The sequence below is a fragment of the Rattus norvegicus genome, chromosome 4 (genome assembly GCF_036323735.1).
Source record: "Rattus norvegicus strain BN/NHsdMcwi chromosome 4, GRCr8, whole genome shotgun sequence".
Taxonomy (NCBI): Eukaryota; Metazoa; Chordata; class Mammalia; order Rodentia; family Muridae; genus Rattus; species Rattus norvegicus.
Window position 1 is genome coordinate 58,976,734 of NC_086022.1, and position 18,216 is coordinate 58,994,949.

Here is an 18,216-nt window from a genome sequence, read left to right on the forward strand (position 1 = left end):
CACAGAGAAATTCTGTCTCAGAAAACACCGACAAGAACAAAAAGACCAGGATGCCATGTTATGCTGACAGCATCTTCAAATGTCTCGTATCTGTTGCCTCTATTAATGGCCTCTTTTCCATTTGTGCTTAGTTCACTGTCAGGGTATACATTAGCATCCCGGGAGCAGTAAAGCACAGTCACAGACACACGTGCCGTGCTTATCTAAGTTTGTGTAAGTGTACTCTATAATGGTTACACGATAGTTCAGTAGTGTGGTGACAGATTTCTCAGCATGAGTCTACATTATCATGTGGTACCTGACTATATTCTGATCAAAGGAATGACATATTTTCTCATTTCGGCGCGCGCATGCGCACGTGAATATGTGAGCTCTACTATAAATCAGCCCCATTCCATTTTCCACACAGTGTAAGAACTTGTGCTGTGAATTGGAAGAGCTGCAGCATCACCGCAGAACCAGTGAGGAGGAGCAGAAGCGGCTGCAGAGGGAGCTCAAGTGTGCCCAGAACGAGGTGCTCCGGTTTCAGACCTGCCACACCACCCAGGTAAACACTGCCAGGGGAAGGGCAGCAGGGCTCAGAGTCACAGCCTCCAGGGAGGCTGGACCTCAGGAGTGAGGCTGAACTCTGCAACTCGTACCCTATGACCAGAACCCAACAGCACCACCCAAAGCCCCTGCATATAGAAGCCGCATAGGATGGCATGTGGAAAGGTGTCATTGTTGAGTGTTTTCATCACTGAAGAAACTCAGACATAGATCCAGAGAGCTTCTTCTCAAGGTCTCTGCCTCAGAAAACTATCTATCACAGAGGCCTGGATAGGGCCCTGCTACTTCTTGAGAGTAACTGCTCTACTCACCCTCTCCACTACAGAATGAGGAACTGAAGAGCAGGCTCTGTGCCCTGCAGCAAAAGTATGATACTAGCCAGGATGAACACAGTGAGCTTCTGAAGGTGCAGATGCAGCTTCAGTCTGAGCTCCAGCAGCTCAAACTCGTCAGATGCACACCTGTAGAGAGCCAGAGTGAGAAGGTAACAGTGCCAAAGGTAAAGGGACAGTGGAGGGGCCAGCAGTGCTGACTGAGGTCTTGGGGAATACAAATAATGGTAACTCCAGAGCTGGGGATATGGCTTTTGGTAGACTGCCTGCATAGCATGTGTGAGGTCCTAGGCTCAACTCCCAGCACTGAAACAAATCAAAAGGGGGCAACTGGTTTTTGAACCTAGTGTGATAGAGCATATCTGTTATGACAGACAGAACTGAGAAGATAGAAGCAGAGGTATCAGGAGTTCAAGGCCAGGGCCAGCTACATAGACTGGATTTCATGGGATTAGATTGCATTTGTTTATAAACAAACCAAAAAGATGACTGTCTTCTTCCAGTTCTGCATAGGTGGGAGGCACAAGTGGCAAGTAAAAGGAGGAGGTAGATTCTCAGGTGGTCAGTGGCTGAGTCAGGAGAAGAGCAAGGTCATAAAACCCAGCACCACTACCCAAAGTCCCCTGCATGCAGGAGTTAATGTGCCGGCTCCAGAAGCTGCAGGCCCAGCACCAGTGCAGTGTGAATGAGAAGGAACAGCTTCTAGAAGTCCAGCATCACCTGCACGACAAGCTGCGGTGCCATGAGTCAGAGATGCATCGTCTCCGAGAGATGGTGGACTGCTTGCGAGAGAGAAATGAGAAGGTAAAAGGAAGGCCAGGCCAGGAGCACATAGCCAGGCAGGATCTTCTGTGAGGGTAAGCAGAGTGGGATTGTCGGAGTTCTGTGGAGGAGCTGCTGTGAGGTGGACCCAGGACATGCAGAGAGAGCTGCTATAGAGATATCCTCAGTTTCCTTTTATTTTAAACCAGAAAATCAGTCTACAGAAAGGAATCCTGTTGCTTCCTTCAGGAGGAAGCCTCACAGGTCAGGGCGTCAAACCTGTTAAGGATAGGTCTGTGTGGTTCTCCCTGGCTGGGATGAAGTCTGGGTTGGAAAGTAGGCTGGGAAGGTCCAGAGTGAGGCAGTAGTCGTACATCCCATGGGTGATGGCTCTGCCTTCCCTACACAGAATTCAGGGATACACCTCCAGCTACAGGAGATGAAGGGATTGTATCAGTGCAGCAGGGATGAGCTGGAACGGCAGAAGCACATGTATGACCAGCTGGAGCAGGACTTCATGCTCTGCCAGCAGGAGCTGACAGAGCTCAAGTCCAGCCATTCCTTTTGTGAAGACAGTGGAAACCGCCCCAACAAGGTAATTGTACTTGAGAGTGCTAAGTGCTTTTGGCACCAGCTTGGGAGAGAGGAGAAACAAAAACAAGGGATGAGGTCACCCAGCTAAATGCAGAAGACAAAGACAGACCCATGTCTACTGGCCTTAAAACAGTTCATCTTGAGCTTGACTTGAATAAGAACCATAGCTTAGTTGATCGATACATTGGATCTCAGTCAGTATAAACATCTGTTTTTCATATGACCCCATGTATATATGTATTTCTACATTGGCATTGAAACTGTATCAAAGTCTCATCATTTGAAGAGAGGCACAGACACATGTTTAAACTAAAGAGAATAGAGCCAGATTTCTGAAACAGGTTGCAAGTGATTTTAAGGTTGTAGTCTGTACCCAGAATGCTGATTTGAGTATTAAAAGAACCAGTGGTCTTTTAGGATATAGTAAGACTTGAAGTAAATTATCAAATCTTGAATTTTGCTTCAAATTAAACAAAATGTTATTTTTGGGGGGGTTGGGGGGTGGATAGGAGTGTTGAGACAGAGTCTCAGTGTTTAGACTAGGTTACTCTTGAACTTGTGGCAATCCTCCTGCTTCCGCCTTTATTGCTCAGATTACAGGCATGTACCACCATACCCAGCATGGTACAGAACAATATTTTTGTCCCACTTTCTTTAAGAAAATAGTTCCAGCAGTGATACATAAGGGCTTGTTCACTTTTCCTGTGGTGTATTAGATTGGTGTCAGCCAGTGCCATTTCCCCTGTTGAGCACTATCAGCCTTGGATCATGATAGAACTGGAGAGGAGTGGAGCCCTTTGGAGAAGAGGCTTAAGAGTCTTGGGAGATGGTGAGGTCACATTCTGCAAAGGTGCTCTGGCTCCCACCTCTCCCAGTAGAAAGAAGACTGTGTCCCTGGGAAAGGCCGTTGTGACATAGAAGATTGAGAAGGGTACAGTCTGGTTGCCGCTCCATCGCAGGGCTTGCATTTCGCTGGCTTTCTTCTCTCCCACTCAGTTGAGAGATCCACTGGATCCCTGATTTGCTTCAAGACCTCGTACAGTGCTGTAGCCTACAACAAGTGAAAGACATGCTGGTGTACCAACCGCTGAGATTTTACCTGACTTTAAAATTCCTGGTTCTGAGAATCAGAGGCTGATGTAGCTTTAACCCAAATTCAGCAATGGCTCCTATTTTACTAAAGGTTTTACAATATAATGAAGACTGGGGATGTAGCTTAGAGGTAGAGCACTGGTTTAGCATGCATTAGGTCCTAGGTTCAATTTCCAGTATGAGCGATAAAAGTAAAGAAAACAAAAATAAGAAAAATTATGTCCAAACTAAGTCCTTATTGATGAAGTAAATGGATTAAGTCTAAAAAGAGTTGGCAATGCAGGGAGATGGAGACAGTGTGCCACAGGAAAGGGCCTGAGAGCAGGGAAGGAAGGGCATTGAAGTCACTGCTTCTCAAGCCACCTTCTGGGAGAATGGCAGATGAGCTTAGAACATAGACATCGAGAGTACAGGTGGAGCGCTCAAAACTACCTGATGGGGTCTGCACAGGGTGATCAATCCAGGGTGACTGAATGAGAAGGGGGGGGCCTAAAAAGTCACAGGAGGCAGGGAGCACATGGTATTGTCAGCCTCCTAAATATACCTTTCATTGTAACCAAACCCCACACTCCTCCTGACCCATAGTGTGATGCACTGCTGGCCAGACTGACAGAACTGCAGGAGAAGTTCAAGGCCAGCCAGCTGGAGATTGGGCACCTGCAGATGGAGCAGTGTGAGCTCCTGGAGGATCAGAGGAGGCTGCAGGAGGAGCAGGGCCAGCTGCAGGAGGAGCTACATAGGCTCACATTCCCACAGCCCAAATGTGGTCTCTTGCAGAAGGTACTCATTGCCAGGGTGAGACCACTGATGGGGGGAGAAGCTTCCAGGTATAGCTGTCCATGGGGAAAATGAAAGGGAGAGAAGTGAGCATTTTCCTTTCTTGCCCAAGCACCTTTTCTTTTCTTACCGTTCTCCCCACAGAGCTGATTTGGGTTTTTCTTCATAAAGGCTTTAAACTTTAAAATACATTTTATATTCTGAAATCCGTGCAGCATTATATATTTAGATATTTGGTCCATCTGGAGGAAGTGCACCTGAAATCACTTTGTGCGCTGCAAATATCCATGTACTGGAACCTTTTTTTTTTTTCAATTATCAAAGTTCCATGGAAAGAGCCCTTCCCCAGGAGGGCCATGTAGAGTGGAGATGAGAGCAGACCCCAGCAGGGATGGGATACACAGGGGGCACTCTCCCTTAATCATCACTTCTTCCTCTTCCCTACTCAGAGTCAGGAGCTGCTTGCAAAGTTGCAAGACCTGTGTGAAATGCAGCTGCTCTACCAAAACATGCAGGACCAACAGAGGAAACTGATACAGAACCAGGAGTGTGTACTAAGGGAGCAGTTAGAGGCACACAAACATCTTCGAGGTTTCAAAGAGTCTAATTTCCAGGAAGTGTTGGCGAACCCTCAGGATGCTCAAGGGCCTAAGTCCTCCAGTTGTGAGAATAAGGTAACCACAGCAGAAGACGGGGCGTGGTCCCTGTGAGTGCAGCTGTGTGGCAGGGAAAGGGGCCCTGTGGAAGCATTGGTCAGGAAGGCCTGTTAGGATAGGAAACAGAATGAACTGAAGCCAGGGTCTCCATAGGCTCAGTACTTAGACACCTTGAGCAGCTCACCCAAAGACACACACTCTGGTTTGATGTTTAAATACAGAATGACTTTTTTTTTTTTAAGAGCTGAAGTGAAGGTAGCATCTAGAACAGAGTTCAGGTAGTCCAGAAGTCTGTCTGACTACTGGATTCTATCCCTACGACATGGCATTTTCAATATGTGGAATCAGCTCAGTGTTTGTTTTGATTCCTTTGGGCCAGCCCTAAATGTGTCATCTTTCTGTATGGGCTAGAAAGTCTACTTCTCCATTTTCAGAGCTTATCACCTTTTGAGTCTCCATGAGCAAATCTAGCCCCAGTCATCTTCAAGGAAAACAGTTACGGCAGACAGGTTTATGGTACTGACTATATATACTATTGTATTGAATGTTGGTGATGCTAGCAAAGCCAGGTTACAGGCACTAAATAGAAAAATCATTGTTTCTCAAACACTCTCAGGTGGTCATGCCTGTGAGATAAGATGGGCAGGAATTTCTATACAAATCTGTTCAGAGTTGGGCAATAAATTTGGTCTCAGTGAAAGCGAGAGCAGGTAGACAGTTTCAGTTCAGGCTGAACCTACCAGTTTTAATATTACTACAAACAAGGAGAATCAGGAAATGGAATCCAAACTGGGACTTCTTGATCATTCCAGGGGTGTCAGATATCCAGGCTGAGAGCCTGGGTAATATAGAGACTGGGGAATCATGTATAAACTATTCCTTGATTGCTTATATCTAATGCTGACTATGTATTTGAGGTATGGAAAGAATACTTCCAGGCAGAAGGTGCAGGGCTAGTGAGGAGCAAGAAAAGAATTGCATAGTTACATATTTGCAGCTGGGCTGATCTTACCACGAGGGGTGGAGAGGACTGAGCCAAAAGGCCAGGGTGAGTGCACTCGACTTAAGATCACCAGTGTGGTAGGGAGCCAGAGTGTTCAAGAGACCCACCTATACAGATTCAAGGAGGAAGTTATGCCAGAGTACAGAAACCAGCCAAACAGGAGCCCTAAAATCACTTAGTATCTGCCCTGGGGAGATTTTTTCAAAGGAGCGGAAAGCTGACATACAGCAGTCTTCTGTAGGCAAAATCAGAGACAAAGGCCGTGTGAGATGGAGGGGTGTGTACCCCTCTCTCAGGTAAGCTCTCACAGCTGCCCTAGGAGAGGGGCAGCTAAAGGACTGAAATAACTCAGAGTAATGGTGCTGTCTTCCTGCTCCCCCTGCCTCCCCCCTAGTTCAAGGTGTTCATGGAGCAGCTGCAGGCTCTGCAGGTGCTGTATGATACCAGTCAGAGGCAACAGGAGGTACTGCAGCAGGAGCATGGGCGGCTCATGGAGGAGCGGAAGAGGCTGCAGGCTGAGCTACAGCTCTGCATGGAAGAAATGCAGCTACTCCAGACTCAGTCCCCCACCATGAAAGGCAACTTTGACTACTGCAAGAAGAACACAGGCAGCACGGCTCTCAGCACTGAGAGCTTCCACAGGAGTTATGACAGTACCATTGATGAATGTGAAGGCTATCAGAAGAGTTACGTGAGCTCCCAACCCAGCAAGGAGACCTTCCTCAAAAGCTATGACAGTAACATGAGTTGCAGCGAGGCCTTTCAGAAGAGCTACTGCTCCAGCAACACAACTGTTGCCTATAAGAAGAGTTATATCAGTGGTAGTAGTTGTGAAACCCTTCACAAGAGTTATGCCAGCAGCAGTACTGATGAGGAACCAGCTGATCCTGAAGACTTGGAGGTAACCATTGCCAGGTGATTGGTCAGGCAGGAAAGATGGGTTCCTTATCATTGAAAGAAGCAGTAGCAGGGGAAGGGCATATGAATGAGATAGGAGTAGGGTCAGAGCTGGCCTGGAAGACTTCCTGAAGTGTGTAAGACTTCTGCTAGTGATTGTCCTGCTTCCTCTTACTCCTGACAGAGGTGGCCAGACTTGGACAAAGACCCCGGGGTTCGGGACTTTGAACATAGTCAGGATATTCTTTATGGGAGGAAAAAAGTCCCCCCACCCCCAGGCAGCTCCAGGAAAGGGTGTAGCAAAGTGTAGGACAGAAAGCAAGTGCTTTTTGGGGTGCTGTCATCGATCCCCCACTCTCTGCAGCACTTTGAGGAAACAGTGGCCAAGGTGCTGACCAAGTTGCAGGCAGTGAAGGCCCTGTACCAAGTGAGCCAGGAAGAGCACTGCCAGCTGCAGGAGCGGATGAGCAAGCTGCTGGCCAAGCAGAAAGAGCTGAAGGAGGAGCTGGAGTACTGTGAGAAGGAGTTGAAGGAGTGCATGGAGAACTTTGAAAAGCCGGCAACTCCCCAGAATGACAAATGTGAGGTAACAGTTGCCATTGGCAGAGATCCTCCTGGAAGCCCCTAGAGCCATTTTAGAGAATGAGGCATGGGGGTGAGGGGGAAGGGAAACTAAATTCCAGGAGGCCAGGCAGTCTGCTGCATCTGATGGCATTGCTCAGGTGAAGGACCTCTCCAGTGCTCACTGCTCTGTGACATACTGGTAATTCTAGCCTACCTTCATGGCTTTGTCTCCCCTTTGCTGCTTCTATCCTGTCTTTTTCTTTGATTAGTTTGAGTACATTGTCCACACACACACACACACACACACACACACACACACACACACACAGAGCTAGACTATATGTACATTGAGGACAGGGCTCTGACCAGCCATGGTTCCCTGTCCAGTGGGAGAATCACTGTATGTGTGTTTGAGAGAGATAGAATAGATGCAGAGAGTGGTGGCCACATGAACCTATACTGATTAGTACTTACTGAATGGACCATATGCAGCCATTATGGGGGCAGGGTTTTAACTTGGAAGGAAGGAGTTGCAGGTGCCACATAGACTGCTAGGTATTCTCAGCAGTTTCCTAATTAACTAACGAAGGACTGGGTGGAAGGAAGGAGGAGTTCCTGGAGAGAATTAGATAATTCACAAATGCCTGAGGCTCAGAAGTGGTGGCAGTTTTGTAGTTATTCCCTAGACAGGTCATGGTCAAAAAACATAATACTATTTTAAATTTAATGATAATTTTTGTCGTTCTAAATATAGATCTTCAGGTATTTCAACTTAGGGGGAAAGCTATCTGTGAAGCCTCTTAGGTTTCATTGCCAATGTGAACTTCTTACTGTCCAGGGAGATCTGTGAGACAGTGATTCCCTAAGAAAGACCTGGGCTGACTGGGGGGGGACTGCTGTGGATAACCGGAATCCCACTACCAACAGATCAAAGAGCTGCAAACCAAGCTGCGAGAGCTGCAGCTGCAATACCAGGCTAGCATGGATGAGCAGGGGCGGCTTCTGGCGGTGCAGGAGCAGCTGGAAGGACAGCTGCAGTGCTGCCAGGAAGAACTCCGCCAGCTCAAAGAAAACAGGTCCTCCTTTAGCTCAGAAGCCAGGGGCAAGCATGTCCTTAAGAATATGAACAAGAATGCCAATGGAGTTAGAGATCAGGTGGGCAAGGCTTGCTCAGAGGACTTGGAGAACGATTTTGAGGATGAAAAGGTGAGTTTCTCAAAAGTTTGCAGCCTTAGAAGCCAGAGAGGCAGGTGGGTGGAGGAGGCCCTGGGAAGAAGCATCACGTCCACTAACAATTCCTTCCAAGTAAGGCACTGTGAAGAGGTACACTTTTGGTACAAGAGTTCCAACTTTATAAGAGCTTGGCCACTTTCCTGGGTGCTAGGGGGGGAATGCCCAACAATTGCTTTCACTAGCCTGAGTTCATCTCTGGGGCCCCTGTTGTTCCTGGGTTACATGATCGAAGACCATCATTATATGATCAAAGACTGACTAAGTGGAGAGAAAGGAGTTTATTTATGCTAGAGGATTGGCTGTGGTAAGAATTACCAGGAAGGGTAGGAAGCAACAGTTGAGGAACAAAGCCCAAGAATCTTGAATTATGGTGATCTGCCTAATGGTCAAACCTGATTGCTAGTTTAACAGACTCAATGTAACTGCCGTCTTTGTTATTCTTAGGAAGATTAGTTTGTAGTTCAGAAAGACAGTCTTGCACATGGGTCTCTGATGTGGCACAAGTAGAGCTTTCTGGAGGTAGCACAGCCCTGTCTGGAGGGTAAGATTCATTTAGGTAACAGCAGCCCCTGCCTCCCTGCCTCCATCCTGCAGAATCTGGAGGTTATGCTATACTACAAGGCCAGCCAGAAGAAATTAGATGAGCTAACGAAAGAGGAGAAAGAGATGGACGAGTTGAGAAAGAAAGAAAAAGAAAAGCAAGCCAAGAAAGAACTGTGTAAACTAGCTACGAAGGCCGCAGACCCTGGTGCAGAGCCTGAGTCAACAGAGGGTGAAGATGAAAACTTTGAAGAGTACACAGAAGGGGAGGATGAGTCTTGTGAGACTGCTGAGGAAGGCAACCCCCTTAAGCTTTCTGAGAGCAAAAAGGTAACCACAGCTGAAGGCTGCACCAAGTGGGAATAAGCCTGGAGCTCGGGTGCTCTGGTGTTCAGGAGTGGCCCCACCAAGGGTGCACCAGTACAAGAGAGGCCAGTGAGCATCTGCTGGACAAGGGAGTGGGGAAGGGGTTGGAGAGGACAGTCTTTCTGAAGAAAATGGCAGGCTTAGATTAATTTGCTGTGGAGCCATTGCACAGTGACTACCTTTTCTCAGAACCAAGGTGCAGGTCATATGTCCTTTTACTTACACTGTAGCCTTCAGTCACCTCTGTATCAGCAGTGTCTTCTCATCCTTCTCCCCAACACCAAGGACCTTGATGGTGTAAAGCCCTTGTTCAGCACATTTCTGCCAGCCTCAGCAAATCAGTTCATCCTGTTTTGCCTTGATACCCTGTGAGAGTTAACCCTTCATGTTAGGGCACACTGAGTTTTTCATCTCACATCATAGGATGTAAAAGTTACACCTTGGGAGTGAACAGGGGTGATGTTCAAAGTGGCAGTCAGTGCAGCAGGGACACTGGCCAGTCTACCACTGCTCTAACCCTTTAGTTCTTGGATCTATGAAAGATTGGAGAGGAAGTGTCTTGGGGTATATGCAGGTTACATAGGTAAGTTAGCTGTTTACAGAGGTAATTGCATCTTTTAACAAACTGATTCATTTTCATTGGTATGTAGCAGCTGAACTGCTCTGAGGTTAGTTGGCTACTAAGTCTCCAATTGACAGTACAGAAGATGTCTCTTGTGGTGGGCTATCCCACTCACTTTATAGACAGCTGGAATTTTGTAGTTCAGTCTGCACTTGCTGGTTCATGATCCAGAATTCAGTTCCTGTTAGCCATGAGATGGAGGGTTGTTACTTAAGATGTAAGCAGGAGTGATTATAGCCGTTCCCCAGGCCAGTGTTGCTGCTGAACTTTCCATATTCTACCACAGGCTGCTCCAGAAAGCATAGACGTCTTGACCTCGGGGACCGCTTTTCTAAATCTGAGCTTGACTTATGGACAGATGCATTGTTGATGTCTGCACATGTAGATGCCCTTTTGCCCCAGTGGGTCCTGAATCTTTTGCAGACCGCTCAACTGCATTCATGTTACTGCATACAAATTCAGTTTTTCTCTATAAGTTGTTGTAGTCAAAGAAGTAACCTTCTTCAGGCTTAGCTTATTGTAGTACATTCCTCTCACAATGTATCAGAGTCCTAGGGGCTTGTAGAAGTCAGAGCTCTGCATACCTCTGTGGGTAAAGTGAGGCTTGGCATGTAACCTGGCTGAGGACTGGCTCTTCCTGAAGTGATCCAGGGAAGTGTCTACTCAGTTCCTGTAAGGAAGTCCAGTGTACTCCCTGAAGCTTCACTTTCCCAGAGCATGACTCTAGAAAGATCTAGATGCAGGTGACTTCTGCTTGACAAGGTAGGAGCTGCACACGACTAGAGAGAAAACTGGTCTGGAGGCCTAATTTGGACCTATCTACTGCTTGACTCTGTTTTGCAACTGTTCCAGGCTGCCAATATGAGGGATTCCTCTGCTCTCCTCAAGGCTGTGGAGCAGAGAAGAAGTGCTACTTCTCCAGCTTGTGTGGTGTTTAACCTTGGATTCTTCTCTCTTTCCCTTTGTTCTCTCATCCTCATTATCTGTTGGGTTTGTGTGTATGTGTGTGTCTTTCCATACAATCACGCGTCTCCCGGTCTCTCCTGTGCTTCTCATTTGACGTGTTGCAGCCATCCCCTGCCCCTGATCCCCCCATATTCTCCTTGCCTCTCGTAGGCCTGGTGGTCATATCAGCTCTGCTCTGGTGCTGGTGGGCTGAGACATCGTCCTAACCAGGTACTGGTATTGCTTCCTCTCTTCCCTCTCCGCTGCTTCTCCCATTTACAATAGGTGATGCTCAGGTCTGAGTTTTAGCCCTGGCTTTTTCTTATTTTGCTGCAAAACCTACAAGCTTTCTTGAGCATGCCATGATTGATGTATGTAATGGACAGGTAGTTGGAATGCTTACCAGATGCGCAGGTCAAGTTTCTGTCTTTGACTGGGTAAAACATGGATAAGCATATCTCTGTTGCTACTGACAACGCTGCCCAGCTACCTCTGATGAGCTGATGTTTGCTTAAACTCCAGAGCCAACCCAGAAGGAATTACTCCCTGTGTTTAAGGGTGATAGAGGTCAAAAGAGCTGTGATCTTCTGATCCTCTCTGGAGCATTTGGATGAGCGCAGCCTAAATTGGTCCCTTCCACCTTAATGGGAGTAGAGCTGAATCCCTGTTGCTCACCTTACAAGTTCCCAAAAGTTTGGAACTTCTGGTTACCATAAAAATGTCAACAAAATCCTAGGGAATTATGTACAGTTGTGTGTATTCTTCCAGGGGACCAGATTCCATTGTAATTGGCTTCTGGAGAGGGTGTGATGTTGCTGAAAAGTTTCCAATGATTGGTGTTGGAAATATTCTCAGGAGGTCAAGAGTGATGTGTTCCGGGCACCTCTCCCTTGGCCCAGTTCATGTAATCTGGTCTGTTGACAGAATTGCCAGTTTAGGATGAGATTGTTTGGTGGTCTAAGGTAGGAACCCGAGGTTCTCCCTGCCTCCTGGAACCTATAAGTTGTGTTTTGACTTCCTTCTCAGACTCTTCCAGCCGCACTGCCTCTGTCTCCTATAAGGTGCAGTTGGCTTAATGCAAAGTTTTAGAGAGGCAGCTTTTGTTGATGGCACCCCCACCACTTTCCTTTTTAAAATGTCTTTACATTACATTTATTCGGGGAGCTGGCCTATGAAGGGTGAGAAGGCAACTTCCCAGAGTCTGCTGTTTTCCTTCTGCCTTGTCTGTCCCAGGACAGAACTCAGGCCATCAGCTTAGCAGCAAGGGACTCCACCTGCTGAGCTGTCTTGCCTCCCCTCCCAGCTTCCTCCTCTTTCTGTTCTGTCTTCTTACAACCTTCAACCTTTCTCTTTTCTTTCTTTTAGGCCTTCCCCACAAGTCTTTAGTTCCTTTCAGATGGGGAGCTCTCCCTATTCCAGCTCCTCCCTGAGAACTTCCAGAAGTCACTTGAGCTCCTGTGGAATGAGACACAATAGCCAGGCTTCACCATCCCCATCAGAGTGCAGGGAAGGCACTACAGTTGGGTTTTCTTGGGATCTTCATGTACCCTGAGCTCTGGCTGGATCCCCAGTGTGTGGCTTGTGCCCAGGTCTTGAGGCACTGTAGGTACAAGGCATTGACAAATGCTGAGAGCCTGACTGAGTCTGTCACCTCCTGTTAGCTTTGTCACAGGGAACAAAACATGACTAGACTTCAGCGTCTTCAATGGTAAATAAAGGATGACGAGGGCCTGCCTTTTTCTCGTAGAGTTTCTGTGAGAATTGGATGAGTTTGTTCCTCTGGATCTACATGGTAGAAACAGAGAGCCTGCTCCTCTAAGTTGTCCTCTGACCTCTATATGCACAGCCTCCTTCCAGTGACTAAATAAATAATGTAATGACATTTTTAAACATAAAAAATAGATTAATTTTTAAAATCCATGTGAGTACAAAAAAAAAAAAAAAGAAAAGGAAAAAAGAAAAGAAAGGCTGCACTCCAGTGGCGTGTGCTGTGCTAGGCACTCTACATACCACATATATGTACAGACTTAATCCCTGCAGCAGTCCTCAGAGTAAGCACTTACTATGCCATCATACATGAAAAAGTAAACTGAAGACAACTGAACACAGCAGGAAACTCTGGGTATGACTATAAGGAAGTGATGTTAACAGTTATAATGGGGTGCTAGTGAGGAGGGCTAACACCAAGGGGAGGACTCCCCGTTCGCAAAGGAGAAGGGGAGGGTGGAATGGGGAAAGTTATGAGGAGTCAATATTAATATACACTTGCAATTCTGTCACTTCACTTAGGGAGGCAGAAAGAACGATGGGACGCTTGAGACCAGCCTGGGCTGGTCCCTGTCACAGAAAAAAATAAAACCAAATCTTGTTTTTAGCTCTTTTATTGCTCCCTCCCTTATTCCCTAAGCCCCTCCCCTGCTTTGCTTCGTGATGTTTTACTCAGGGTCGCATACTGACCTGGAGTTAAATATACATGAGGATGACCTTTCACTCCCTGTCCTCCTGCTGCCTCCTCTGGATTGCTGTGATTATATGTGCGTGTTAGCGCACTGAGGTTTAGGGATTCTAGGGATGAAGTCCAGGGCTTCACACATGCTAGGCAGGTATTCAACCAACCAAGCTACATCCCGGCGGCCCTTGTGTGTTGTGTCTTCTCATTCTGAGCACCTTTCATTGGTTGGCCCTGGGGAATGGGGAAGACAATATACAGCAGATTATACTATTACCCTGTTGTGTTTCTGGGACCTCCAACCTCAGTAGCTCTCTTGGTGACTAATATTAATTTATTAGTGTCTCGTTTCTAAGACTTTTGTGTATTGTGAACACTAAGTATCCTCTCCTCATTCTGTACTAACACTGATTGCTTGGAGTTCAGTGACAAAGTTTTCCATTTTTCTCTCTTAGCAGTAATTCACTGCCATAGCGGATGAGTTTTTGTGGAGTCTTGTTTGATTAATTGTTGACCCTGACCCTATGTTTTATGTTTTCACAATGCTCTTTTTTCCTGCTAACGTCATTCACATCTTCAGGTGAACACCTTTGAGTTCAGCCAATCTCACAGAAGGACCCAGCCTCTAGGGCTGTCTTGTCAATCTCACAGAAGGACCCAGCCTCTAGGGCTGTCTTGTCAATCTCACAGAAGGACCCAGCCTCTAGGGGCTGTCTTGTCAATCTCACAGAAGGACCCAGCTTCTAGGGCTGTCTTGTCAATCTCACAGAAGGACCCAGCCTCTAGGGCTGTCTTGTCAATCTCACAGAAGGACCCAGCCTCTAGGGCTGTCTTGTCAAGTTCTCTTTACTCAGTGGTTTGGCTCTTAAGGAATGATCAGAACAGACAACATTGATATCCTCCTACTCTTTCTGCTTGTTGTCTGCAAGGACTTCAAGGAAATCTTGTCAGATACCTTGCATAGTCTGTCAGGTTCGTGACACATCCAGATGCTTGTGATTTCCTGGAGCCCAGAAGCTCTTTGGGACACCCAAATAGCCCGGCATTGTCTATGTGCCCATGGACGTGGGCTGCCTGTGGAGCCTTTAACTGTGGCTACACCTACACCAACAGCAAATGGCTGTCCCTTCCCTGCATCCTTCAGCCATCGGTGGCTGCTCAGCCACTAGCAGCTGACATCTGGGCTTTTCTTTTTTAGGTTTTGGGACAGGAGCCAATGTAGCCCAGACAGGCTCCAAACTGGCCATGCAGCAAAGTTCTGGGATTACATGTGTGCTACCAGAGCTAGAGTAAATGCCTTTTCTAGATATCCGTTTGTCATGAGAGGGCCTGGCGTGTAGACCAGGCAGCAGCACTCATGTGTGCTCCTGCTTCCTAATTTCTATTGTGGATTGTTTTACGTCCACTTCTAACATTAATTTTTTCATTTTATATATTTTTTGTTCTTAGCAACTTTTCCTATAAAATTGGGAGATTATATGCTCTTTGTAATTAGCTTAAATTTTTCTTTGAGAACAGTTATTCTTTAATCGAATACGTTAGCTTTAATGAACTCCACTCCATTTTTTTCCTCAAGACATCTTCCCCTTACGCTGTAACTTTTGATTCAAAATCCAGATTCTTTAAGCAACACAGTAAAGCGAATAGTAAAGATAGGAACTATTTCTCTCATTTTTGTGTTCAAGAATTCTTGTTTCCTGAATGTTTTCTTATGGCGTGTTTTCCTACCCATGAGGCATCAGGGTTTCCCAGCAGCCAGAGCATTTAGAAGCCTGATGGCACTCAGTGCATGCGGCAGGCTGTCAGGCCATGGCCCCGTGACTGAAGGTGGAGAGCTGGGGTGAGGAGTGCATTCATTGGCTCATGACACTGCTGTTCAGGACCAACAGCAGGTTCCCCTGGATTTCCTCAAAGTGACATCACCTGGCACACAATCTCTGGCCACCAGTGATCTCTACTTCATTCTGCAATGCATTTTGTTGCCTCCTCTCATGCCCACACTCCTTAACTTAGCTCTCACTTCTCCATAAAGTCAGTGAGCTACACCTACCCTCTCTAAAGGCCCAGGTTACCCCACCTCTTCTCACACACCTACATGAAGAGTCCCTGAAGGTGGGCCTGGAATCTTGCTTATGCAAATAGGAACCAATATTCTCATCCCATGGAGACAAATCAAGCACAAATACAGGGATAACCTAAGTAATCATACAGTATCCTGCCACAAAACTAGTGTGCTGGAATGAAACCACAGAGTCTCCATGATCTCCCTGGAGGTGAGAGAGGCTAAGCCATAAGAATGTTCCTGAGGGGGTTGGGGATTTAGCTCAGTGGTAGAGCGCTTGCCTAGCAAGCGCAAGGCCCTGGGTTCGGTCCCCAGCTCCGAAAAAAAGAAAAGAAAAAAAAAAAAAAAAAAAAGAATGTTCCTGAGGCATGCCCTCTAGTAGGCCGTGTTTTCTGGCTTAAGGACGGGTTCAGGAAGAAGGCGTGGAACTCACTGTTGTTTTTTGGTCCCCACAGAACATGTTTGGGATGTGGAAGCCTATGGTATTCTTGGCTATTGCAGCAGTAGCTCTGTATGTGTTACCCAATATGCGACCGCAGGAACCAGAATTCTACATGAATTGATGGCAGACCTGGACCAGCCCAGAGGGCAGATCCCCAGAGGCTACCACCCTCACCTTTGGGCAGAGTACACTGTGCCAGAACCCCCCACCCCATCAGTGTTTCTCCATCTCCTTTGCCTCAGTATTCAAGACTGAAAAGGCTTATGGGAGTTGCTGGCTCTCAATCTCCTGCCTTGTGTAAGAACCTGGGTTCCTTGTAATTAAATGTCAGCCTGATTACATGAGACGTTGTGTGACTTTTTCTTCAATAAATGTTTCACATAACATTGAACAGAGCAATTACCCTTCAACCAAGTATATCCCATAAGAGTCTGTTTTAAATATGATTTTTCAGAAATGAGGTTGGTTCCCTCTGCTGTCGGTTCTCTGTGAGTCTGCTGCCAGCTGAATCACAGAGATTGATCTGACCCTATTCAATCCTATCTCAAGAAACTCTTTTTTTTTTTTTTTTTTTTTGGTTCTTTTTTCCGGAGCTGGGGACCGAACCCAGGGCCTTGCGCTTCCTAGGCAAGCGCTCTACCACTGAGCTAAATCCCCAACCCCTCAAGAAACTCTTATAAACACAAAGAAATACAGCAAACTGGGTACTCTGTGTATGGGGCTAGAGGCAATGGGCAAACAAAAGACCTTCCTGGCTTACCCTCTCAACTTAGGAGATTCATTTTTGGAGACATTTTAATTAGTCAAGAGCCTGGCAGCAAACAAGACAGTCAATACTTGGACTGAAGAACATTTCATGAAGCAATTGTGTGTGAAAGACAGGAGAAGGAAGGAGTGGTTTGAGTATTCTTGGCCCAGGGAGTGAGTGGCACTGTTGGGAGACATGGCCTTGTTCGAGTAGGTGTTGCCTTATTGGAGGAAGTGTGTCACTGTGGGGGTGGGCTTTGAGACCCTCCTCCTCGATTCTTGGGAGACTCTCTCTCCTGGCTGCAGTCAGATCAAGATGTAGAACTCTCTGCTCCTACAGCGCCATGCATGCCTGGATGCTGCTGTGCTTCCTGTCTTGATGATAATGGACTGAACTTCTGAACCTGAATTTATCCCTAGTTAAATGTTGACTTTTATAAGAGTTGCCTTGGTCATGGTATCTCTTCACAGCAGTAAACCCTAAGACATCACCCTAGGATGGAGGAGGAAGAAGGGACTAAATACCTCAGGTCACAGTCCATTATTGAAGGATGACAGGACGTGAAGTCAAACCAGAACCAATGGAAGAATGCTGTTTGGTGACTTGCTCTCTGGCTCATGCTACTATCTTTCTTTCTTTTTTTTTTTTTTTTTTTTTTTTTTTTTCTTTTTTCGGAGCTGGGGACCGAGCCCAGGGCCTTGCGCTTGCTAGGCAAGCGCTCTACCACTGAGCTAAATCCCCAACCCCGCTACTATCTTTCTTATGTACACCAGACCCAACTGCCTAGGCATGGTACCATCCACAGTGGGCTGAGCCCTCCCACATCCGTCAATCAAGACAATACCTCCTCACATGGGTCATAGGCAACTCTGATCCTATGGGGGCGATCCTCTGTTGAAACTTCATCAGGTGGTTTTAGGCCATGTCAAGTTGACAGCTGAAGCTAACTAGGATATGGAACAAGCCAGATGACCTAAGGTTAATTCTCTGAATCCACAGTGGAATGAGAATTCTTGAAAGCTGTTCTCTCGCCTCCACATGTGCACCATGATGTGTGTCCTTCACTCACTGACACACAATACTTTTTAAAAGCTGGAACCCTGGCATGTCTATGATGATATACCAGATCTACGATGATATGAGAAGTTTAGTACCCTTTCCTCCCATCAGCCTGTATCCCAATGGCATCTCATTGGCCAAACTACCAGTGAACCAGAGAGCAGATATGCCAATGTGATGTACGATCTTTCTCTCTCTCTTTCTCCTGGAGCCTAATGGACAGTAGAGTGAGAAAGTGTCTTTAAGGAGATAACAGCATGGTTAGGATCATTTATACAGCTTCCTAATTACTTTCACTCCAGTGAAGTTCTTCCTCTATGACTGGTTGTCCTCAAGAGTATTTTTCCACACATAAGACCCCTCAACTGTTTTCTTAAGCTACAGTGAACAGAATGGCCCTTGAAACCCCTCTCTCTGCTTCTGTTGTGTGACAGACTTTTCCTGGGAAGACTCAACACTCACACCTACTCACAACACATAGGCCAGATAGGGAACCCATGACAGAACGAATACCACCAATCAAA

At 46.7% G+C, this 18,216-nt stretch overlaps 1 protein-coding gene across 11 annotated transcripts in view; it reads left to right on the plus strand.

Moving 5' to 3' along the window:
• The window catches only part of Ccdc136 (coiled-coil domain containing 136), a 29,767-nt gene extending 13,538 nt beyond the window's left edge, over positions 1-16,229 (plus strand). For 2 of the 11 annotated variants that reach the window (NM_001399577.1, XM_017592966.3), the window contains 11 exons: positions 410-547; positions 875-1,033; positions 1,515-1,685; positions 2,053-2,238; positions 3,915-4,109; positions 4,556-4,780; positions 6,160-6,666; positions 7,027-7,248; positions 8,154-8,432; positions 9,054-9,329; positions 15,899-16,229. In NM_001399577.1, the coding sequence (NP_001386506.1) occupies positions 410-547; positions 875-1,033; positions 1,515-1,685; positions 2,053-2,238; positions 3,915-4,109; positions 4,556-4,780; positions 6,160-6,666; positions 7,027-7,248; positions 8,154-8,432; positions 9,054-9,329; positions 15,899-16,006 (2,466 nt within the window). In that variant the 3' untranslated portion in view covers positions 16,007-16,229. Of the gene's footprint in view, positions 1-409; positions 548-874; positions 1,034-1,514; positions 1,686-2,052; positions 2,239-3,914; positions 4,110-4,555; positions 4,781-6,159; positions 6,667-7,026; positions 7,249-8,153; positions 8,433-9,053; positions 9,330-11,057; positions 11,164-12,297; positions 14,851-15,898 lie in introns of those variants that run through there. The other 9 variants (XM_006236241.5, XM_063286242.1, XM_039108991.2 and 6 more) reach the window with 6 other exon arrangements.
• Positions 16,230-18,216: the final 1,987 nt, after the last annotated feature.